Raw genomic sequence first — 26,435 nt, 5'->3', positions numbered from 1 at the left:
AGAAATACAACATCCAGACTTAATTCACTCCTCTTCCAAAACTCTGTTCCTTACTGAGCTGATGAAAACAAAGACATGACAATCTTAAATATCCCGGTGTTTACCAGATCTAGTGTAACTGTGATGAATCTTATTTTGGCCAGATGGAGAAATCCATCGAATTGCGCATTGAAGAACATCAAAGAGACATTACATACAACAGAACAACAGCTAGTGCTCTGTCTTACCATGTTCTGAATTCTAACACTGAGGAAAACCTCATCCACCCAGTTTTATGGGACAAATCTGATAATATCTTTCATTGCTACAAAAAATATTATCAGTGATTCTTCTGATAAGAACTGGAAAGAAGAATAGTAGAATCTAAAGAAATCTTCCTTAATCCAATACATCTTAACAACAACCTTAGCTGTAATTTCTCAGACTATCATTGTGCTGCTATCCAACTTTGGCATTCACGAGATCTTGAACGCATGTGCAAGCCCAACGAGGTTATACAGAGAATAGCTTTAAATATTCAGACGATAACGCTTTAATGTTTAGTTTTTTTCAAGCTAACGCTTTGTGGTTTAGACTTTATTCCTTTACAGTTCCTGTTGGTTGTTTCTCTTTTTATTTTTTATTTCTCGGCTTCCAGTCATTAAATAATTTTAAAAAATATGTCTTTCAGCTGAGTAAATCCATTATGTCATTATTATTATTATTATTAGGGCTACTCCAGGGAGTCCTTAGACTCATCGAGGGAGGCCCTAAACATCGTGTTCACACAACTATTCAACATTCTCACAGTATCTATCATACCTTGCTTTGAATTTGCTCACTGTCATAGCACCCACAACAGACTCTGGCAGCTTATTCCACTGATTTACCACTCTAAAAGTAAAGAACCCAGCTCTAACACCCCTGCTAACCACGCTCTTGCCCAGCTTCCATGGGTGTTTCCCCTAGTTCTCCCACCACCAGTCCTGATCTCAAAAATATCCTCTGAATTAATCCTATAGAATCCTTTCAGCAATTTGAATGTCTCAATCATATCTCCCCTTTTCCGCCTATCAACCAGTTTCTGCAACCCACAAATCTTCAACCTGTTCTCATATGGTTCATAGACCTGCTATCATCTTAGTCACTCGCCTCTGGATCCTCTCCACCTCCTCCCCATCAAGAAGGAACCGAGGTGACCAAATCTGGGCACAGTAGTCGAGATGAGGTCTTATCAGGGCTCGGTACAGAGGTACAATAACTTGCTTATCTCTGCTCGTCAAGGTATTTTTCAACAACTAAGTGAGTTGATGAGCTGATTTAGCTACTTTCGCAATGTGCCCCCTAAACTTCATCTCCCTATCCACCAACACTCCCAAGTCCCTGGCCTCATTAATCTCTTGGAGTACAGTTCCACCAATGTGGTATACTGCTGCTAATCTTTTCACTCCGAAATGCAACCTTACATTTTGTCACATTAAATTGACATCCATTCTCTTTAGTCCAGAACTCCAATCGATCTAAGTCATCTTGCAAGACTTTGACATCTGCATTCACTATCGCCCTACCCAACTTTGCATCATCAGCGAACAAATGAACTGTCCCACTTAGACCCTTCCCTATATCGTTAATGAACAGATTAAACAGCAGTGGTCCAAGAACAGAACCCTGTGGCACACCACTAGTCACAGGCCGTCTTTTGGACTCTACTCCTGAATAAACTACTCTTTGATATCTCTCCATCAACCACCCAGCTATCCATCTCACCAACCCTATATCCATTCCCATATGTTGTAGTTTACGGATTAGAATTCCATGTGGTATCCTGTCAAACGCCTTTGCCAGGTCCAGCAGTATCACTGTAAACCCATTTCCCTTATCCAGTTCAGCCGTTACCTTGTTATAAAACTTGAGCAAGTTACTGAGGCATGATCTACCCTTCACAAAGCCATGCTGTCCTCTGTACAGTATCTCATTTTCATCAATCCATTCCTGTATTTTTCCCTTGACTACTTTCTCCAAGACCTTGACAACGACTCCTGATATGCTGATCAGTCGGTAATTTGCAACCATAGTCTTGGATCCTCCTTTATGCAGTGACACTATTTTCCCCTCTTTCCACGCCTTCGGGACCAAGCCAGACCTGAGACTCAGATTAAACATGGTTAAGGGCACTGATAATTCCTTAGCCGCTTCATGCAAGACCCGTGCCGGTATACCATCCAATCCCACAGATGTATTCACATTAAGGTTCTGTAATAGACTCTTCACTTCCACTTCGTTCATCACAATTCCCGTATAAACTAACGGTTCCTTCATTTTTTCAACGTCACCACCTGGATGATATACTTTTGCAAAGTGCGCGCTCAGTAACTCCACTATATCGACTGGTTCAGTGAACTCTTTACCATCGTCATTCCTTAAAATCATTTTGCCATGTACAGTTTTTTTCTTGCTTGCAGCATATTGAAAGAACTGTTTGGGATTCTCTTTTGCTTGCATAGCTAGTTTCCTTTCATAATCGGCTTTTGCTGTTTTTACCACACTCGTTACCCTTCTGGCCTGCACTTTATACCGTTCGTGTGCCTGCAGGTCACCCCTTTCTTTAAATTCCCTCCATAGTTGTTTCTTTCTTTGCAGCTCAAGCTTAATGGTGTTATTCATCCATTTAACCCCTACTTGTTTCACTATTCGGACCTTAGGTATACAATCAGCCATAACCTCCTGTAAATGCTCTTTGATCACTTCCCATGCTCTATCGACGTTCAGCCCTTGCAGTTGTACATGCCATGGCACTGATCCAAGCAATCTCCTAAGCTTGTCATACTTGCCAGCACGGTAATTCCACATATACCCTGTCTTAATCACAAATTGCATACCTTTAGCCACCTCCCAGGTCAGGACCTTATGATCACTCTCACCAATAGGTGGCAATATATATATATATATTGCCACCTATTGGTGTCATATATATATATATATATGTGTGTGTGTGTGTATTCATGAGCACTGATTCGGTTACTTTGTTACATTTAGAAAGATATTTAATGACTAAAAAACAGAGAATTAATTAAAAGCTTTAATGATAAAAAACACAACTAGTTTCAGCTTTTAACAGTCTTCATCAGGTATCTTTTTAGGAAGAGGAAACAATAATAAAAACTGAAGATTCTAAAAAAGGGAGAAGCACAGATAAATTGCAGTACATAATTGAAATAAAGTTGTATTAACATTCAAGTTGCTCTATTTTACGTGCCATTGTTTGTTGTATGTGTGGTAGCAGACTAATATATATATTCATTTTTCTAAATTAACTGACTTAAAACCCGAGAATTATAACACAATGACATTTATTTGAAAAAACGCAACATGTTTCGTCAAGAATGACTTCATCAGGCGATAAGAACATAGAAAGATATTAAAAGACACGAAATTAACATTGACACACTCTAAAGCTATACAATTATAAAGCCATAATATTCGACTGTAAATTACAGTTATTATGAGCTTGAACTACAGTCCGAGTTAAAGTTCTATTGTTGTACACCTGTGCGTGTGTGGAATCACGCGATTTCCAGTATCTAATAGTAGAGTTGAAAGAGTCAGCCAAATTATAGCTAAGATTGTTATTCATGTGAAAAGGGTCCAAGGTGATTTCTTTTGACTCGAAAATGCGGCGCTCTACTTCATCATGGGAGATGTGTAGGTTTGAAGTTGATGGCCAGTTTATTTCATGTTGGTGGCTTTCGTTGTTCGTGTTTATTGAAAACAGGACATGGCTTGACAGAGCAGTTGCTCTTGTTCTCTTATAAGCAATGTCACGCTGGTGCTCTTCGAGACGTAGTAAGATAGATTTCTCTGTCTGCCCATAGTAAGGCTTTCCGCATTCACAAGTGACCTTGTATACACCTCGGAATTGTAGAAGGTTGTGAGGTTGTTTATAGTTGTTGAAGCGTGATCTTATTTTTGGCATAGTCGAGAAGCACGTTTTTATGTTAAACTTCTTTAGAATTCTACTCAGCTTTTTGGATAGTGTGCTGATATATGGCAAGACAATATGACCTTTGGAGTCATCCTGTGTCTCTACGTTGCTACGTTGACGGTGGGATAATTGGTTGTTAATATTTTTTAGAGAGTAGCCATTGTTTTTAAAGGTCCATTTAAGATGTTGTAGTTCCTTTTTCAGTTCTTCTTCATCTGAGAGTACAGATCTTACACGATTCGCTAGAGTTGATATAATACCCAACTTTTGCGCTGGATGGTGATGGGATGACGCATGCAAATATCTGTCTGTATGAGTTGGCTTTCTAAATATAGAGACTTTAATTGATTCAGGCATCTTAGTGAGTTTAACATCTAGGAAACAGATGGAACTATTTTCTTCAATCTCCATAGTCAATTTTATATCTTGATGGCGGGTGTTTAAGTGGTCGAGAAACTTGTGAAGATTCTCAGTACCATGCTCCCATATAAGGAATATATCATCCATGTATCTAAGCCAAATTTTCGGTTTTAAAGTAAAAGAGGAGATTGCTTTTTTGTTCAAATTCCTCGAAAAAAATGTTGGCTAACACAGGAGAGAGGGGGCTTCCCATAGCTAATCCTTTGACCTGTTTGTATAGTTTACCTTCGAATTCAAAATAGCCAGAGTTTACACAGTGAGATAACAGAGAGAACATTTTATTTGAAATCTTGTTTTTTAAAATATGGAGAACGTCCTGTGTCGGAACGTTGGTAAAGAGTGCTACCACGTCAAAGCTCACCATGATGTCAGAAGATTTTAGTTTTAGGTCCTTTATTTTAGAGACAAAATCTGTTGAGTTTTTAATATAAGAAGATTTTCCTGCATAAGCTTTTAACGATGACGGCAAATATTTGGATAACCTGTATGTGGGTGAGTCAATGCTGTCTACTATAGGTCTCAGTGGATAGTTTTCTTTGTGTACCTTCGGGAGACCATATAACCTTGGAATGAGGGGGTGTAAAGAGCAGATGGAGAGCCGTGTATTCCGTGGAATTTCTGTGGTCTTTTGTAGGAGATTATTGGTTCTATTGTGTATTTCTCTTGTTGGATCTCTCTCAATTTCCGAATAACTATCTGAATCTAACAGTGCTAAGATTTTTTCTCGGTAGTCTATTTTATCTAGAACTACAGTTGCATTCCCCTTATCAGCCTTTAAGATGACAATGTCCTTGTTAATCCTTAGATTTTTAATCGCAAGTCTCCCACTAGGGGATATATTATCAGAAGGAGGTTTTGCATTGTTGATTGCAAGAATTGCTTCGATGCGAAGTAAACTCGCGTCTGCGGTAGGAAGTAGTGAAGCTGCCTTCTCCATCTTAGTTAAAAGTAGTTCTTTAGGGATGCATTTTGGTGCCAACACAAAATTTAGGCCTTTTCCGAGAATTTTCTCTTCATCAGGACTTAGCACGTATGACGATTTGTTAATCACCAAATTTTTAAGTCTGCTATGACAATTATTTAAGGTAGATCTTTCTTGTTTTGACTTGAGAAAGTTGAATTTCCTGATTAGCTTCTGTTTGTTTAAGTTTTGAAATTGTAATGCACGGTGTGTACTTAAATCTCTAATGTGATTCCAAGAATCCAAATCTAAGCAGGCTGCTAATTGGTTTTCTAAAGATGTTTTTTCTGTGAAAAGCAAAGATAAATTGCGTTTTGTATTGCAAATTCTCTCTATTAAAAGTTCAAGTTTAGCTCTAGTGTAAATACGGTGCGCTCTTTCTGTAGTAATGATTTCTTTAAATTGTAGGAACTTTGGAATAATTGAGGAAAACTTACATTTCTTCAAGAAGATAAGTCTGTTGATATTAATTCCAATGCTCTTTAGTGTCTTCTGATATGCTTTCGTAAGTGCACAATTACCCTCGTCAGAAGGGAAATGATGATTAGTACTATTAACTCGGGGTTGGGATATGTTCATTTTTCTAAATTAACTGACTTAAAACCCGAGAATTATAACACAATGACATTTATTTGAAAAAGCGCAACATGTTTCATCAAGAATGACTTCATCAGGCGATAAGAACATAGAAAGATATTAAATTTCGTGTTAATTTCGTGTCTTTTAATATCTTCCTATTTTCTTATCGCCTGATGAAGTCATTCTTGATGAAACATGTTGCGTTTTTTCAAATAAATGTCATTGTGTTATAATTCTCGGGTTTTAAGTCAGTTAATTTAGAAAAATGAACATATCCCAACCCCGAGTTAATAGTACTAATCATATATATATATATATATATATATATATATATATACATACAAATATTATTGGTATTATTTAGTATTTATGACCACTCAATTCTATTTTACTATATATATAAAAGCTATTATTAGTTGTGAATTATTACTTGGTTCAAACACTGTTTATTTTTTTTTTCAATGAATTGTCAATGTTTTTACATTTACCCCCCCCCCTTCTGTTTGCTGTATGATTACACTGATAATGTTTAAATAAATTAATAAGGCATTCTCTGTGGCATAATATATTGATTGTCCATGTGATATAATTAATTCAGAAAATAACAACATATTCAATCAATGGCATTCTTCATATACAGCATAACTGTATATGCTGAATATAAAAATGAATTCCCTACTGTTCCAGCACTAACACTATGTTTAAGAAAACATCATTTGTTCAGTAGAAGATCATTTTGAGTTGCATGAAATCAGTTTAAGGTCAACATTTTCCGCAGTATGTAGAGATTATGTCATCACAGGATTATGTTCCTTTCATTATCCAATGAAATAGTTTTGTATTAAATTTATAACTTATGCTGGCTATATACCTCCAAATCAAATAATCAAAGAAAATGTGTTGAATGATTTGCAATTCTAATTTACTGCATAGAAAATAATTATTACCAAATATGAATTAACATCATCTAAATCTACGTACTTATTTTGTAGATTATATAACCATGTAAACATATAAAAATGTAATATATATTATAAGAAAACTGTTATTTGAAAACATTCACAAAATTGGAATAATTTTTAATGTGGTTCAAAATATTAGAATAATGCAAAAATAAATGCAAAAAAATTACAGTCAAAGGGAAACAACATAATAATTAGTACTTTGCTGCATCCCCCTTAGTATTTATGACCATTCATAAATAGTTGGAATATTATTCCCAACTATTTATGAATGGTCTTATAAAAAGAACAGTCTTAAAAAAGACTGTGAACCATTAGGTTCACAGTCTTTTTTTATCAAAACATGCACATATGGTATGCAGACTAGAAACAAGTTATTTTTGTCTCTTGGGGTAACTTCTTGAAGATGTTTCTTCAAAATTCCTCACAAATTCTCTATGGAGTTTAAATCTGGTGAGTTTGCTGGTCAAGGAATTACAGCAATCCTTCGATTAGTGCACCTAATGCATTCTTTAAAACAGGCACATTAATCGAAAATGCACTAATCAAATATAATAACCTATGGGAAAATGTATAATTCATTCCTCAGATTTCTATTTTGACTCTTATTTTTTTTTTTATACAAGAATTAGAGTATGTCTCAGGGTCTAGTTAAAGGGAAACCATGAAGCTGAAAGAAAATAAAAAAATATTCAGAACATATTCAGAACATAAATTTATTATTCTACTTCTTAACAAAGAATTCAGCTAACGTAGTTTAGCGGGCATTTTGTTTCTGTTTCTTGCATACAACTGATGGTATGGCCCTATTGCCTCTTCTACTCTTCTGCAAATTTTACAGCTTCTCTCTTCATTAGGGTCAGCCTCTAAACATTGCTGCTTAACAAATTTCATTGTATGAAAAATATTTTCAAATCGTTTCTGTGAAATCTCTTTTGGCTGACTATCAGTGGTTAAATTTTCTTCATATTCTTCAGGATCTTCCTGCTGTGCATCTAAATTTAGAAGGTCAGAATCACACAATTCTTAAGAATGAGATTTAATTAACTCTTGGACGTTATCAGTGAAGGGGAGAAAGAAATGAAGGATGTACGAATTGGTCACCAACAAGCGAAATCACGTGCTTTACAGATAAAATTTCCCAACGGTTATACAAGTAATATAGTTACCACTTTAAAAACTACAATGATCATAAAAGAGAAGTTAATTTTCCAACATGTAATAATAAACAACTGATCCCAGAAGAAGGAGTGATTACCCTATTATCAGAATAGATTCTCTTTTTTGTGACATGCGCAGAAGTGTCAAAGGGTCTCGAATCTGTGGGAGTACCATAGCAGAGGATAACACATAAATTTTGGCGGTAAAAATTTGGAACATAGTATACATAGTGTACATGGAAGTAGTGTCGTATGCCATTAAAAATAACTTTGTCATCATCATCATCAATTTCCTGACATGTACCCTCAAGTACAGGATATGATAGTACTACATGAAAAATTTACGTCATTACTAACTTCCTATCTACAATTTTCCTCCAAATCAGTCTGTTACTTGTCAAGACTCCAACATTATCAGATCTTATATTTCTATCGTCTAAGGTACATTGTACCGTATCAATCCACCTATATCTTGGTCTTCCTCTGGGTCGTTTTCCTGCCAACCTGGCAGAGAACACTTGTTTTGCTAATCTTTCCTCGCACATTCTGTTCAAGTGACCATACCACTTGAGATTAGCTCTGCTAACGCATTCCTGGATGCTGACAATGTCGAGTTCTTTCCTAATATCCTCGTTTTTAATATGATATTGCCATTCATGCCATTTGTTCATGGCTCTAATCTTTCTCAGGACTCTCATATCTACAGTCTCTCGTCTTTGGTCAAGTGGCTCTCAGATCCATAAGTTAAAACTGGTTTGAACACTGTCTTCTATACAGCTAATTTAGTGTTCTGACTAATTTCTCTCTTATTCCATATGAATTTATTCAATTGACTTCCTACCATACCAGCTTTGTTGATTCTGTTGTCTATTTCCATATTTAATTTACCATCTTCACTAAAAATCATGTCTAAGTAGCTGAAATGTTTTACTTGTTCCACAGGTTCCCCCCGTTCACAACGCAATTGACATTTTCAACAATCCGACCTATTTTCATTGTCTTTGTCTTTTTAATGCTGACCTTCATACCATATCTATTACAACAGTTATTCAATTTAGTCAGGAATCTTGCAAACTTGTAGCGGATTTATTCAGAAGTATAACATCGTTCACGTAAAGCAAAGAGCTGATATTAACATCCCCAATTCTAATATCATGTTTAATACCACTTTCCTTCATAATGTGATCCATATAGATAATGAATAACAGAAGGGATAATGTACATCCTTGTCTCACACCAGATTTAACATTAAACCATCTTCCTGTACTTCCTTCAATTCTAACTGCTGACTTACAACTCAAATAAAGACTAAGTATTGCTTGATATAATGCCCCATTGACACCATATAACTGTAGCGTATTGAATAGCTTCTCTCTTGACACCTTGTCATATGCCTTTTCCAGATCGACAAAACTTAAATACAGATCTTTATTATATTCCCATGCTTTCTCAACTATTTGTCGTAAAGTGAAGATCTGATCCTGACAGCCTCTATTTGGCCTGAATCCAGCTTGTTCTTCCACAATTCTTCTCAACCGTTTCTCAAGTATACTTGCATAGATCTTGCCAGGAACACTCAGTAGGGAAACACCTCTGTAATTCTCACATTCAGATTTATTTCCCTTTTTATACATGGGTACAATTAGAGCTCTACTCCAATTATCAGGAATTCGTCCCTCTGTCCAAGCTGTCTGAACTAAGCAGTGCAGCCACTGTAATTTTATACCACCATATTTCAGCATTTCTGGTCGAATATCATCTACTCTTGCTGCCTTTCCACATTTCAAGCCTTTGATGGCTTTTTCTACTTCAAGTATGGATATGTATTCCTGACTGTATGTCTGTTGAGTGTTTTTTTACCACTGTGCTGTCATCACTGCTTGTTTCATTTAGCAATTTTTCGAAGTAATTACTCCATACTTCAAGGATATCTTTTTCTCCTGTTTTCATGTCACCTTTATCATCTCTAACTCCTTTTACAGCACTCTTTCCTCCATTCCTAAGCTTCTTCAACAACCTCCAGAATATCTTGCCACCTTCTTGATATTTATTTTCTATGTTCTTGCCAAAGAACTCCCATGATTTTTGTTTAGCTAGTTTTACACAGTGTTTCGCTTTCTTACATTTGTCTCTGTATTCTCTAAGAGCACAAGCTGACTTATTTGCCAGGAACTTTTGATATGCTTTCTTCTTTTCCTTCACTGCCTCTTTAACTTCCTGTGTCCACCATGGAGTTCTGATTTTTCTATCCTTGCAGACAACCTTATCACATGCCTCCCTGGCTGAATCAAGCCAGAGGGGCATGTGGTTTTCTTCAAGGCTTGCCACTGAATCTCCAAGGTTTGGTTCCTGTTCTAAAACTCTTTCATTTTTTCTTCAATAATCTTTGTGTATTTTAGTCTACAGTTCACATCTGAGAGCTGCTCAACTTTTATTCGCTTTAAAACTTTCTTACATGTTATTTTTTTCAATATGAAATTCAATTTGATCCTGCTCAAGACTAAATAATGATCACTTCCAATTTCAAATCCTCTGTACACTCTGGCATCTTGTACCAGGGAGAAAACATCACTATCAATAATAACATTGTCAATGAGATTTTTCTTATTCCTTGCCTCTTCTCCATGTGAATTTATGCACATTTTTATGTTGGAACATGGTGTTAGTAATAACCAGTCCATGTCCTGAGCAGAAATCCAACAAGTATTTGCCATGTTGAAAGTTTATTTTTCACTTGGTTAGAGTATAATAAATTTAGTTTAATCCTTTATCCAAGTGTGAGCAAACAAAGTTTGCACCTGAAAGTATCTTCCGGACTGGGGTAAGGTGATACAACACCAGGGCAACTCGTTGCAAAAGCTACCAACACTCCTGTCTCAGTATCTCCTTTAATGCAAAACACATCTCCTTGCGGATATGTCTAATGTTATGCATTAGACATATCCGCACTTTCAACATCTTTCTCTAAATCCAGAGTAATTTATTAAAAAAGGGTGGCACACCATTTGGCAACTCCTATAGGTAGAGATGACCTGCGAATGCTTCTGCCTGATATCTCAGCTTGGGCCTGGCTCTCACTGAAGAGACCTCAATAAAGGTCGAAACTAGTCTGGGTAGTGGCCCTTCCCTTAATGCATAACATTAGACATATCCGCAAGGAGATGTCTTTTGCAACGAGTTGCCCTGGTGTTGTATCACCTTACCCCAGTCCTGAAGATACTTTCAGGCGCAAACTTTGTTTGCTCACACTTGGATAAAGGATTAAACTAAATTTATTATAAAGTATTTGCCATTATTATTAGCTTTACTCTTTTCTCCAAATTTTCCCAAAATATTTTTGTATGTCTGATAATCATTTCCTACTCAGCTATCTAGGTCCCCAACAAGGACCAACTTTTCCTTTTTCATTGTGTCAGTTGCTTTTTCTAAAGCATCAAAAAATTCCTCCACTTCTACCTTAGTAGAACCTTCTGTGGGACCATAGGCACAAATTTGTCTCATTGTCCAATTCCCCATTCTGATATTTGCCCACATCACTCTACTTGAAACTGCCTGCCATTCAAGAAGATTAGCCTTATATTTTGTATTGAATAATATGGCTACTCCTTCTTTTCCTTGATTGTCATTTCCTGAGTATAACATTTTGTATTTATTGCTCAAAAAGATCTCACTAGTTTTTGTCTTTTTTGTTTCAGTCACCCCTATTATGTTGATCTGATACCTATCTAATTCTTCAGCTAGCTCCATTTCTTTGCCAATCAAGCTTCTTATGTTGATAGTACCGATCTTTAACTCTGGTGATGTTGAGTTGGGGTGAGCTTTCAGATTTGTTCCAGTAGCTGACTTTTCAATGTTTGCCCTGGTTCCCTGGCGAAAACAATGGGGGCCTTGTTTAACTGGGCGACGCCCCACCCGCATGAAATTTTGTCATGTCGTACCATAATTTTCTATATTGGTTTAAGCCAATAAGAATACAATTTGGTCGGCTAAATCCCAAATTGCCAGCCCATCCTCGTTCGTTCAGTATCCAGGTAGATACCCAACAGGGTGCACCACGAGAAGGTGAGGATTGGACATTAGGTCAGAAGCCCTGGTCGGTTCTCCGCATTCCTTTAAAGGCTATGTGGAGGTCTCTTCTCAGTTATACAGCTTTGACCCTTAAGCACCCCTTAAGGGTCAAAGAGGTGCTTAAATAACTTTGTAAAATATTTTAAATCGGTAATTAAATTATTTTATTCTGGTGAGTGATTTTTTAAAATAGTTAGCCATAAAAATGTATAGATAGAAAATTTTTAAAATCTGTAACATCTATTTTTAAGATGCATATAAGCACACTAATCGAATTTTAGAGGCACACTAATCAAATTTGGGTATCGAAAAAAAATGACACACTAATCGGGGGGGGCACTGTACATTGATTTGTAATTCTTTGAGCCAGCTAGCAGTGGTCTTGGAAGTGTGACAAGCTGAATCTTGCTGAAAAAAGGAAATCACTGCCAGTAATATAAAGTGCTCGAGAATTTCTTGATTAAACTTTGGAATTGACTCTTTCATGCGCGCGCACGCATATACACCCTACCTGGACCATCTACAGTCATACAAGCCCATACCATGACAGCAGTTGCAAATTTCACTGAATTTTTCATGCATTCTTCATTAACAAGCCAAAACATGTATCCCTTGATTATAGGACACACAAAACATCACTAAAAAAGTACCTTTTTACAGCCTTTGCTTACACCATCGCACTCTAGCTACCTTTTGCTTGGAAATCGTAAGTGGCAACGTCTTAGCACACATGATTTAAAACCCAACTTTTGAAGTCTCATTGTCATAGATTTAGACACATTCACACCTAGTTCTTTCCATCTCCTGTGAAAATACCTTATACTTCAGAAGTGGTTTTTCTTCACAATGTTCTTCAATCTCCTCTCATCTCTTGATGTTGTTATTACCTTTTGACTGCTAATGAAGTGATTATTTTGAAAACTCTGGTTATCAGAATGCTGTCTCAATACTCTATTCACACTTGCTTCAGAACATTTCAATTCCTTAGCTATAAACTAAGTCTGGCCTTTTTGGAGTAGACACCATACGAAACCTCTTAGCTTCCAATATGTTCACTCATTCAACCATGTTTAGCAAATGATTAACTGAAATCCACACACAAACAATTCCTCACACAAGAGTCAGTCCTGCTGCTACTTAAATATATGCTATTTCTATGTTTTCCTCAAAGCCAATCCGAAAAATTTGAAATATTCTAATATTTTGAACCATGTTAAAAATTGTTCTAATTATGTGAATGTTTTCGAATAACAGTTTTTTTATATTACATTTCTATGTGTTTACATGGTTATGTAATCTACAAAGTACATAGATTTAGATCACACTGATTCATAATTGGTAATAATTATTTTCTATGCAATAAATTAGAACTGCAAATAATTCAACGTATTTTCTTTGATTATTCTAATTTTTTTGATTCAGAGATGTGCATTAGTAAAACAATTTTAATGACTTACTACAACATAATAGGTTAAAAATTAAATATTTCCATCCATTATTTCATCTCGAGTAACTGAGAAGTTCTGAAAGTTAATACTGTATTAACAAAGGCTAACAAAAGCATAATTGAATAAGAACAAAAAATTCAAGCCAATATTCAAATATTCTGGCTAGCTACACCCTATGAGAGAAGTCTAAGTCTTTTTTTTTGTGTGTGTGTGTGTGTGTGTGTTAGAGGTAGAGGGGATGATATCTGCCTGAATATTTATTTGTAGTTTTTTCCAGCCAAACATTTAAATTATAAGTGTTCTCTGTATGGCATATGGTGATTCCCAGAATAATCTTTCACTTTTGAAGTGGAGTTTTGTGAGGGTAATGGTTTTTCTAAATCTTACTGCATGAATGTTACCAAACATGGTCACTAGTCCACTTTTCTCTTTTGATTCATAATTATATAACTTTGGTATTCTTCTCTTCATTTAGCTGCAGATCTACCACCTTTCCACAATAAGAGGGTCTGCAGTGGCCATGTATACTGTACACTCATGGCACTGACAATTAGGAGAGTAGATGTGGGAAACCAGTTTTAAGGATTATATCCATTACTACTTATTAACAACAACAACATAGTGCATTCATGAGAAGAGTTGCAGCAAAGAAGAGCTTATCACTTTTTTATTCAAACATAAAGTTTAGTTTATAAGTGGTGGTGAGTGCAGAGAGCACATAGTCATATCTTTGATTTGGAGGTAGGTCTTTATGTCACATGAAATACATTGATTACATTCTTCTTCTTCTTTGGCACTACAGTCCATGTAGGGCCTTGGCCTCTCATTTTTGGGTTTCATAACTCACTACGAGGTGGGGTCATTACCCCCCATGCTCAACCATGTGTAATTGTCTGTGAAGCGTTGTGTTCTTAAGACTGGTTTACCTTCTATGTGGGAGGAAAAACCCCAAATAAACTAGGGAGAAAAACCCTGAAGTTCACACCCAAGACTGGCTAATTTGGCTATGGCTGAGAAAGATCCTTAGCTCCTCACATCAGCAACTAGAATCAAATGTAGGACACTCCTTTCCCATGCATATGGTTGTGGAGAGAGTAACCACTTGGCTAACCGCACGGACACATTGATTACATTACTAATTGAAAAAATAAAAAGTGCAGTGTCAGATAGAACATTTTTCTAATTGATTTCCTTAAGCGAGATAATAATGAACAGATAGTGTCAAACTCACGACTAAATTTAAATAAATGTAATTGCTAAATATTTAGGAAACTCTCATCCTCTGCCTAAATCAAAAACCAACTGCTTTTGACTGTACCCATATTTGAATATCTGCTTGAAAATTCTTGCTCTTATTCAAATTATACTTTGTTTTGTTATGAAACTCAAAAATGTCTCAGTTACTGGAAGTAAAATATTTAACCTGTTGTGTTGTGCTAATCCATTAAATTTTTCACTAATCGATATTCCATTATTGCAACTATCATGAGTACACTGTTGTTTGGCTACTCTCATGGCCTCCACATTCAGTTTTGTTTCCCATGTGATTTATTTCAATTTTTGTAACTGATAATTATATTTAAAGTGACTTTGTGAGAATTTTGCTCCAGTCTTATGATTCAAAATAACTTTATTCCTCCTCTTCCTGTATTATATCATTAAACATATTTCTTCACTATCAACAAGTTTTTGAAAGTAACTTCTGCCCAACTTATTTTGTTAACTCTGGTTCTACATATTTTTCTCTTTTCTACATATCTATAAAATTTTTAGAAATGATCTTAGTTTTTCCAGCTAACCAAACTTCAAACTTTGTTTTATAATTTTAATAGTATTAGCCACTTTGCATTTTACCATAAAATTTATGAAATGATTCATCAGATCTGCTTTCCCAAGTTTATTATTATTATTCAATACTTATCCAACAACTATGATGTTGCTTTTAAGATTTATTTTTTAAGAATAAATTTAAACATTTTACTATGTAAAATATTCCTAAATGTGTTCTAATTTAATATTATGTACCTTCCATTTAATTCCAAGGATCACTTGAGAGTGAAAGCTAGATAACTTGGAGGAGATGTCCACAGAGCCTAAAAAGAATGAAGAGAACCTTATTTTAATGATTTAAAATGGAAAGAAACATAATTCAATTGAAAATTTTAAATTTGTTAAATACAATTACAACTAATATTTCTCTGATGTCACACTAGCATTGTCATAGATAACACAATGATCATAAAAACTGTTAACAAATATTCAAATCAAGTCAAGCAGACAATTATGCTAGAAATGCAAAGTGACCTCTCTCTCGCTCTCCCTTGTTCAAAAATAATAATATAAAATAACAGTTGTATAATTGATTTGATAGTGAGAGAGAAAGGAAAACAATTGCTTTGCATTTCCAGCATAATTATCTAACTGATGTGATCTGATATTCGTTAATGGTTCATTGTGTCTGCTGTAATAATGATAGTGCTATATTAAAGAAATATTAGTTGTAAAGTCTTTAATAAATTTAAAGTTTCCTCGTAAATTGTGTTTCTGTTCTATTTTAATTTATTAAAATAATGTTACAGCAACATGTAAGCTTAAAATATAATGTAGAGAACCAACAAGGGAAGGACCTCATCCAGTGTCACCATCACCTTTCTGTAGTATGTCTCATAACTAGGTAACCACTAGGGTGCTGGAAGATTGGGCAGATTAAGGTGAGATATTATATGAAGTACACAAGACCCAGCTGTTTTCATCAGAGAATCAGGGGAAATGGTAAAAGTCAGCTACTGGAATGACAATCAACTCAATGGACTTGAATACAGTTTTCATTAACATAAAAAAGCATCAATGCAATTTTTTATTGTATCCAGCTGGAGAATTACAGAAATGCCATGTTGACATAGTTGGTGTTACCAATATAAAGAAGATAAAAACAGATGATATTCTTTGAAATAATAATAATAATTATTATTATTATTATTTCAGGCAACTCCAAGGAGTCGACAGATTCATCGAGGGAGGCCCTAACATCGTTTCAAGAACAACTATTCGACATTCACACAGTATCTATCATACCTCGCCTTGAACTCATTCACAGTCACAGCACCCACAACAGACTCTGGCAACTTATTCCACTCATTCACCACTCTCCAAGTAAAAAACCTAGCTCTATCCCCCTTGCTAACCACATTCTTGCCCAGCTTCCATGTATAGCCCCTAGTCCTCCCACCACCAGTCCTATTCTCAAAAATCTTCTGAATTAATCTTATAAAAACCCTTCAGCAATGTCTCAATCATATCACCTCTTTTCTGCCTATCAACCAATTTTTTCAACCCACAAATCTTCAACCTGTTCTCATAAGGTTCATTCCATAGACCTGCTATCATCTTGGTCACTCGTCTCTGGATCCTCTCCACCTCCTCCCCATCAAGAAGAAACCCTGGTGCCCATATCTGGCAGAGTAGTCTAGATGGGTCTTATCAAGGCTTGATACAGAGGAACAATAACTTGTTTGTCTCTGCTATTTAAAGTATTTTTCAGCAACCAAGTAATTTGATGAGCTGATTTAGCAACTTTTACGATGTGCCCCCTAAACTTCAACTCCCTATTCACCAACACTCCCAAATCCCTGGCCTCATCAATCTCCTGGAGTACAGTTCCACCAATGTGATATGCTGGTGCTAATCTTTTCACCCCTAAATGCATAACCTTACACTTTGCCACATTAAATCGACATCCATTCTCATTAGCCCAGAACTCCAAACTATCCAAATCATCTTGCAAAATTTTGACATCCTGTGCTCTTACTATTGCTCTAGCCAACTTTGCATCATCAGCAAACAAGTGAACACTTCCTTTCAGATCCTTTCCTATATCGTTAATGAACAAACTGAAAAAGTAGTGGTCCGAGAACAGAACCCTGCAACACACCACTAGTCACAAGCCGTCTTTTGGATTCTACTCCTGAATAAACCACTCTCTGATATCTCTCCATCAGCCACCCTCCTATCCATCTCACCAACCCTATATCCATCTCCATATGCTGCAGTTTACTGATTAGAATTATATGCGGTATCCTGTCAAAGACCTTAGCAAGGTCCAATAGAATCACTGTAAACCCATTACCTTTATCCAGTTCAGCCGTCACTGTGTTATAAAACGTGGGCAAGTTACTGAGGCATGATTTACCCTTCACAAAACCATGTTGTCCCCTATACAGTACCCCATTTTCATCTATCCAATCCTGTATTTTTCTCTTGACTAATTTCTCCAAGACCTTGACAACGATTCCTGATATCCTAATCGGTCAGTAATTTACAACAGCTGTCTTGGAACCTCCTTTATGCAATGGAACTATTTTCCCATCTTTCCAACCCCTCAGGACTAACTCGGGTCTGGATTAGTCCCGATTTTCAAATTAAACAAATTGGTCAAGGGCACTGACAATTCTTTAGCCGCTTCACGTAAGACACGAGCTGGTATACCACCCAATCCCACAGATGTATTGACATTGAGGTTTTGTAATAGACTACTCACCTCCACTTCATTCACCACAATTCCCATATAATCTATTCGTTCATTCATTCCTGCAATATCACCACCTGGATGATATATTCTTGCAAAGTGCTCACTCAGTAATTCAACTATATCAACTGATTCGGTTACCTCCCCATTGGCATTCTTTAAAATCATTCTGCATATACATTTTTTCTTTTACTTGAAACATATTGAAAAAACTGTTTGGGATTCTCTTCAGCCTGCATGGCCAATGTTCTTTCATAATCTGTTTTTGCTTTTCTTAACACACTCGTTATCCTTCTAGCCTGCACTTTATACCGTTCATGTGCCTGCCAGTCATCTTTCTCCTTAAATTCCCTCCATAGTTGTTTCTTTTTTTGCAGCTCAAGGTTAATGGTGTTATTCATCCATTTAACCCCTACTTGATTTATTATTCGGACTCTAGGCATACACTCAGCCATTGCCTCATGCAAACACTTCCTAACTGCCTTCCATGCACTATCAACATCTAGCCCTTACAGTTTTACATGCCATGGAACTGAACCAATCAAACTTCTAAGCTTGTCATATTTACCAGCCCGATAATTCCACATGTACCTGTCTTAATTGTAAATTCCACACCTTTAGCCACCTCCCAAGTCAAGACCCTATGATCACTCTCACCAATTGGTGACATTGTGGTCATATTCGTTACAGTTAAATTCTCAGATGCAATTACTAGGTCAAGCACTCTCTGACCTCTAGTATTTTCTATTACATGCTGTTGTAGATAGTTATCCCTTAATAATCGCATAAAATTCAATTCCTTCCTCCCATATGTCCTCTCCTCCTTCCAATCAATGTTACCATAGTTGAAATCATCCATAATAATTACCCTCCTTCCACTCATTTTTTCTATTTGCTTATGCATACTATCTCCACCATCTATTCGATCACCTGGTCTACTATAGCAGCACCCAACTGTATATTTTGTTCTGCTTGTTTCAATCTCACACCAAATAGCCTCAAATGTGCTCTTTTCTCTATCCTGCAGTTCGACTTCTATTCTCCTTGGCTGTAGCTCATCAGTTATCACCAATAACATTCCTCCTCCCATTTTATTTCTCCCTGTCACTCCTGAACACACCATACCCCTCACATTCAATTCCACTAGCTATATCATCTTCTGTCAGCCATGTTTCACTAATGCCAATAACCTGTGGCCTGGAAGTGCCAACCAAGGCAAAAAATTCTTCCTTCTTGTTCCTAATACTTTTGGCATTAGTATACATGAATTGCAGAAGCCCATTTGTCTCATCCCTATTTTGATGCCTTATACTAACTATCCCATTCTGATTCGTAGTCTTTCGTACTCGCTTGGGCATATTACACACATTCATATACTACCTAAAGTCTGCATATCTACTCCCCCCCCCCTTAATAACTCTAGTTTCCCTGATTCTGAACATCCACTACATTTGACAACACCTTTTCAAGTCTCTGTACACCAAATCCATTCAAATGTAAACCATCCATCTTATATAAATCCTTTCGCCCATCAAACTGACTCCACACATCCACAAATTCAACACCACTCGTCCTGCATAATTCACGCATAAAGTCATTTGCAATTATGGCCCTCCTCCTATACTCTTCACTGTCGTACCGCGGCTTCACTGAAAAAAATTATGTTTTCACTATCTAGTCCCATGGCCGCCAGACACTAGACACTTTCCTTAGCCACCTAAACAAACAGTTCACAAGTGAGATTGAAAAAAAAAACACACTTCAATTTCTGGATACACTTGTCACACATCTTCCTTCTGGAAGTTTTTCCTTCACTGTTTATCGGAAATCGACACATACCGGCCAATATATACACATAAACTCCTACCACCACCCAACACAAAAACTAGGTGTCATTAATACTTTGCAGCACACCAGTAGTTACCTGTTATGCCTTGATTCTGCCCCTTTATATAGCACATTTTGATATCTGTCCAATATCCACACTCTTATCCACATTACTAGTGTCATATCCAACCCTCCCACACACACGTTTTAATTTTCTTCACAGAGTTCCATTTGGTATTCTGTCAAACGCCTTTGGAAAATCCAGCAGAATCATTCTATAGCCATTTCCTTTATTCAACTTACTTGTTACTATATTAATAAAAAGTTAGTAAATTACTAAGGCATAACTGAGCCTTCACAAATCCATGTTGTTCCTCATACAGAATCATATTTTAATTCAACATTCTTGAATTCTCTTTTTGACCAATTTTTCCAGTACTTTTACCAATTGATCTATAATGACATTGTCAATGGATTGGAAGGGGGATATTCAGTTATTTGCAGATGTAGCAGCCCTGCAAGAGGATTTGAGTAAACTAGAGAGATGGGCAAATGAATGGGGATATCAGTTTAATGCAACAAAACAAAGTCTTGAAGTTTGGGATACATCAATGAGAGGCTGCATACTCGACTGGAGGAGCTGTACTGAAGGAAGTAGGGGAGACAAGAGATCTGGGGTGATGACTGACAGAAAACTGAAATTCAGGGAACATACTGCAAAGGTGGTGAAGGTAACCCAGAAGATTGCTGCAATACTGAGAAGAACGCTGACCTGCAGAGCTAGGAGTTATCATTCCATTGTATAAGACCCTGATCAGACCACAGGCTATTGTTCTATCCAGTCACTCAAACTCATATTTTGTCCTGTGAAGGAGTCTACATAAGCATCAATTTCTTTCCATACTGGCATCTCACCATCTAAATTACTTTCATCGACTTCCTTCAAACTCTCATTCATATTTTGTGCACTGTTATTCATTACTTCCAAGATGTTTTCCATAAATTCATTCATTCATTACTTTCCAAGATGCTTTCACAAATCTGCCAAATGGGTATTCCCCTTCAATTTTTGAATATCCTTCAAACTAATGGGTATTCCCACTATTTAAAGATATCTTTTGTACTCACCTTATATCCTCCTTCAATTCTTCTATTTGTCTATCTTTGCTTTTTCTGATTTGTCCAAGATAAACATATGGATCCACTCTGTCCACTTCTCCATCTTCTATTTATAATTCTTCTTCATCATCATCATCAAATTCCTGACATGTACCCAGAAAGGGGTGTACAGGGCATGACAGTACTATATGAAAAACTTACATCATTACTAACTTGCTATCTAAAATTTTTCTCAAAACCAATCTGTTACCTGTCAAGACTCCAACATTATCAGATCTTATATTTCTAAGGCACTTTTTTGCAGTATCAACCTGCCTACATCTTGGTTTTTCCTCTGAGTCTTTTTCCTGCCAACCTGGTTGAGAACACTTGATTTGCTAATCTTTCCTCTCCCATTCTGTTTAAGTGACCATACTACCTGAGATTAGCTCTGCTAACACATTCTACAATGCTAACAATGTCAAATTCTTTCCTAATATCCTCGTTTTTAATATATTGCCACTGATGCATTCTGTTCATGCTAATAATCTTTCACAAGAATCTCATATCTGTGGTCTCTAATCTTTGATCAAATGTTTTATTTCTAATCCAGCTCTCAGATCCATAAGTTAAAATTGGGTTGAACAATGTCTTGTACATAGCTAATTTAGTGTTTTGACTAATTTCTCTCTTTTTCCATATACATTTATTCAGTTGACTATCTACCATACCAGCACTGTTGATTCTGTTGTCTATTTCCATATTTAATTTACCATCTTCATTAAAAATTGTGCCTAGGTAGCTGAAATGTTTTACTTGTTCTATAGGCTCTCCAATCCCAATGCAGTTGATATGTCCAATGTTTCTGCCTATTTTCATTGCCTTTGTCTTGTTATTGCTGACCTTCATACTAAATCTATTACAACATCTTGCCAGGAACACTCAGTAGGGAAACTAGAATTCATCACTCTATCAGGTCTTCTGAACTATGTAGTGGAACCACTGCAAGACTTTTACACCTCCATACTTGAGCATTTCAGGTCGAGTATCATCTACTACAGCTACCTTTCCACATTTCAGGCTTTTGATGGCTTTTTTTACTTCACGTATAGATATTTATTCCTGATTGGATGACTGTTGAGTGTTTTTCTACTGTGTTTTCACTGGTTGTTTCATTTAGCAATTTTTCAAAATAATTACTGCGCTCATCAAGGATCTTTTTTTCCTCCATTTTTCACGTGTTTTCACTGGTTGTTTCATTTAGCAATTTTTCAAAATAATTACTGCGCTCATCAAGGATCTTTTTTTCCTCCATTTTTCACGTCACCTTTATTATCTTTAATTTCTTTTATAGACTCTTTCCTCTATTTCTGAGCTTTCTCAACAGCCTCCAGAATAACTTGCCGCCTTCCTGATATTCATTTTCTATGTTCTTACCAAAGTCTTCCCATGAGTTTTGTTTAGCTAGTTTTACACAGTGTTTATCTTTCTTACATTTGTCGGTGCATTCTCTAAGAGCATAAGCTGACTTATTCGCCTTTTGATATGATTTCTTCTTCAGTACCTCTTTAACTTCTTGTGTCCATAATGGAGTTCTGATTTTTCTATCCTTGCAGACAAGCTCACCACATGCCTCTCTGGCTGAATCAATCAATCAATCAAGGTTTTCTTCAGGGCTTGCCACTGAATCTCCAAGATTTGTTTCCTGTTCTCACACTCTTTCATTTTTTCTTGAATAATGATTGTGTATTCTACTGTTCACATCTGAGAGCTGATTAACTTTTATTCACTTTAAAACTTTCTTGCATGTTCTTTTCAATATGAAATTCAATTTTATCCTGCTCAAAACTAAATGGTGATCACTTTCAATTTCAAATCATGTGTACGCTCTAGCAACCCTGCAACAGGGAAAACATCACTAACAACAATAACATAGTCAATGAGACTTTTCTTATTCCATGCATCTTCTCTCCATGTGAATTTGTAAACATTTTTAAATAATACGAAAATAATAATTAGCAACCTAACTAAATCTGAATTGGCAGCTGTGAAATCATTAAAATCAAATCTGGACATCATAATCACTAGAGCTGATAAAGGCAATGCCACTGTTATTTTAAACTGAACAACATATGTAGAAAAAATGAATCAATTAGTCTCAGACAACAGCACCTATCAACTTGTTAACTATAACCCAATTAATTGGATAAAAAAAGAAAAATTAAAAATTACTTAAATCAGTCACTTCTTGGCTTGAAGATACAGTTAAAAAACTACTTCCAGACTATAATAAATTTAGTTTAATCCTTATTATAGCTTAATTTATTATAGTCTAACCAAGTGAAAAATAAACTTTCAACATACTTCCAGACTATGATCATTCCCCAAGCATTTATAGCTTACCCAAGATTCACAAACAACGTACCGCTCTAGTTGATAGTTGAAGATATAGACAGCCCCAATTATCATTTAGCCAAGAAACTAGCATCAACACTCAAGGAGTTGGTAGGTCATTCCCCCTCCTATATTAAAAACACACACCACTTTGTAAACAAAATTAAAGACATCACACTGGAAAAAAGAGATTTATTAGTTAGTTTTGACATCTCTGACCTCTTCACAAATGCCCTAATCAATGACACAATTCTTCTTTAACAGAACAAATTTCCTCCCTCCCTGTATCACAGCACTCTTTGCACTTGTACTACTTGCTGGCTATTTTGTGTGGCAAAACACTTTCTACCTACAAAAAGAAGGCACAGCCATGGACTCACTGTTATTTCCCCCAATTGCTAACTTTTATATGGAAGCTTTTGAGCAATGTGCTCTAGATTCTTCTACTTAAAAACAAAAAGTCTGGCTTATGTTGATGATGTTTTCGCTATCTAGTCCCATGGCTGCCAGACATTAGTCACTTTCCTCAGTTACCTAAACAAACAACACAAATGCATACGATTCACAATTGAAAGTCAGAACACACTTCCTTTTCTAGATACACTTGTCACAAATCTTCCTTCTGGCAGTCTTTCCTTCACTGTTTACCGGAAGGCTACACATCATCATCAACAACCATGGGTCCAATGCCCGTAGGTGCCTGCTGCCATCTTGATATGATTCTTCCATTGCATTCTGTTTTGTGCAAGATGACTCAATTTGTGTATAGAATTTCTGCACCATTTGACAATGTCATTGTCCCAGTCTCTGTTTGGTCTTCCTCTTTTGTTCTTTCCTTCAATCATTCCAAACAGCAACATTTTTAATTTTCTCTCATCTCTCATCATTGGCCTACACATACTGGCCAATATATACACATAAACTCACCACTACCCAACACAAAATCAAGGTGTCATTAACACACTAAAAAACAGGGCTTTGAAGATTTGCTCCAATGAACAAGCAGTTAATGATAAATTAAAAGTTATTAGCAATACTTCCTGAAAAATTGCTACAGTCAAAATACTATTAATAAACTTCTTTAGAAGACCTCACTTAAAAACAAAAATAAACTAGATTACAATAAAAATGCAACCATTCCATACATTAAAGGGATATCAGATAAAATAAATAGAATACTACAGAAATACAACCTTAATGCCATCTTTAAATCTCTTGCAAAATTAAAGAACTTACTCAACTCATCCAAGGACCAACTTCCTCCAATGGCCCATCCTAGAGTATACAGTATTATTGCACCTGTAATTTGTCCTATACAGGTGAAAGAGGACACACAATTCCTATCCAAAAACAGGAACATAAATGGCACATTACATTTAATAAATCCAGACTTTCTGATCATGACCTGAATACACTACATAGAACTGACTGGAAAGGCACCTGTTGTTTACATTCACACCGAAACATGGTATGAATAAATTTAAGGAGGCCTCTGAAATTCTTATCAACCATCCTAATCTTAACAATAATGATGGTCTAAAAATCCCAAGAATATGGAAAGCGCATATTCTACTCGCATAACCTTTCCATCTAAGAGTTAATTATAAATAGGACTGTATGTAATCCAGGATCTTAACTCTAATATAACAACTCCCATTACATTATGAGACCTCTTTTGCTGTAATAAAACTATATATATGAAATTGTTCTCAAAAGATGATATAAAGAGAATATAGTTTTGATGTAGTTATTTTATTTTAATTTTTTTTTTTTTCACTAGAGGTAAGGCCAGTAGAATAACTGTTGATCAAATTATTGTCTCTTTAGCATACTGTTTGAAACATAATATAGCTTAAGTTAAAATAATTAAAATACTTATCTGTTTGCACTTGATCAATGTTCCCAAATAGTTATTTACATAATATAGCTTGTCTCTGTGTGTGCATATATATATATATATATATATATATATACTCCAGATGATGACCTCAATATGAAGGTCAAAACACCGGGGAAATTAAGGTAATTATTTCTAACACGGTTGTAGTCTCCATAATTTGCCTGAAGTGAATGTGGATCACATTAAAAGAAAGGATGCACATTTTTATGTTGGAACATCGAGTTAGTTATAACCAGTCCATATACTGAACAGAAATCCAATAGGTATATGCCATTATTATTAGCTTTGCTCATTTCTCCAAATTTTCCCAAAATATTTTTGTATGTCTGGCAATCATTTCATACCCTGCTTTTAGATTCCCAACTTTTTCTTTTTCATTGTGTCAGTTGCTTTCTCTAAAGCCTCAAAAAATTCCTCCATTTCTACCTTAGTAGAACCTTCTATGGGGGCCATAGGCACAAATAAGTCTTATTGTCTGGTTCCCCATTCTGATATTTGCCCACATCACTACTTAAGACTGCCTGCCATTCAAGAAGATTAGCCACATATTTAGTGTTGAATACTATGGCTACTCCTTTTTTTCCCTTGATCGTTATAATTCTTTTTGGCATTAAATTATCATTCACCACTGTTTTCATTTTGTTTAAATTTATTCTTCAAGTCAAAGTGTCTAGTCAGTTTGACTAGATGTTTTGAGTTAATTCTGTTAATTTTATTTAGATTATTTTATGTATTATATAGAGTACTACAATATGCCATCAGCAAAACACAGAAGAGTCAGAATCTTTGTGTTAATTTTAACTCCTTCAATATTTTATTTCAGGAAAAACTTCCTCTAAGGCAAATGTAAAGAGTTTTGATATATTGCAACTTCTTGTCTTAATTCTCCTATGTATTGGAAAATTTTCACTTTCACATGCAGATAAAACACAGAGGTGGCATATCCATATTTCAAAGTTTATATACATGTTTCTGCTATTCTCTGTTTTAATAATGATTGTTGTTGTTGTTTTAGGATAGCTGAAGTTTTGATGGTTCAAATGTTTTTTGAAATTGCATAAAGGCTAATCAGAGTTTTATTATATTTGTTTGTCTGAGTTAGATATGATTGATGGTACTACAATTATATCTA

At 35.7% G+C, this 26,435-nt stretch overlaps 1 protein-coding gene across 3 annotated transcripts in view; it reads right to left on the bottom strand.

Annotated features, from left to right (window-relative positions):
• Slob (Slowpoke binding protein) overlaps window positions 1-26,435 on the bottom strand; it is a 352,791-nt gene that overhangs the window by 24,362 nt on the left and 301,994 nt on the right. The window contains exon 13 of one of the 3 annotated variants that reach the window (XM_090415606.1): window positions 15,585-15,652. The exons of the other annotated variants lie outside the window; for them this stretch is intronic. Within the exon in view, the coding sequence (XP_090271732.1) occupies window positions 15,622-15,652 (31 nt within the window). The 3' untranslated portion in view covers window positions 15,585-15,621. The remainder of the gene's footprint in view (window positions 1-15,584; window positions 15,653-26,435) is intronic. 3 annotated transcript variants of the gene reach the window in all.

The sequence above is a fragment of the Typopeltis vanoorti genome, chromosome 1, assembly GCF_054136105.1.
Source record: "Typopeltis vanoorti isolate ZY-2024b chromosome 1, IOZ_Tvanoo_1.0, whole genome shotgun sequence".
In the NCBI taxonomy this organism is placed as follows: Eukaryota; Metazoa; Arthropoda; class Arachnida; order Uropygi; family Thelyphonidae; genus Typopeltis; species Typopeltis vanoorti.
Note: the sequence above shows the minus strand (reverse complement) of the source record. Positions and strands in the feature narration are given on the sequence as shown.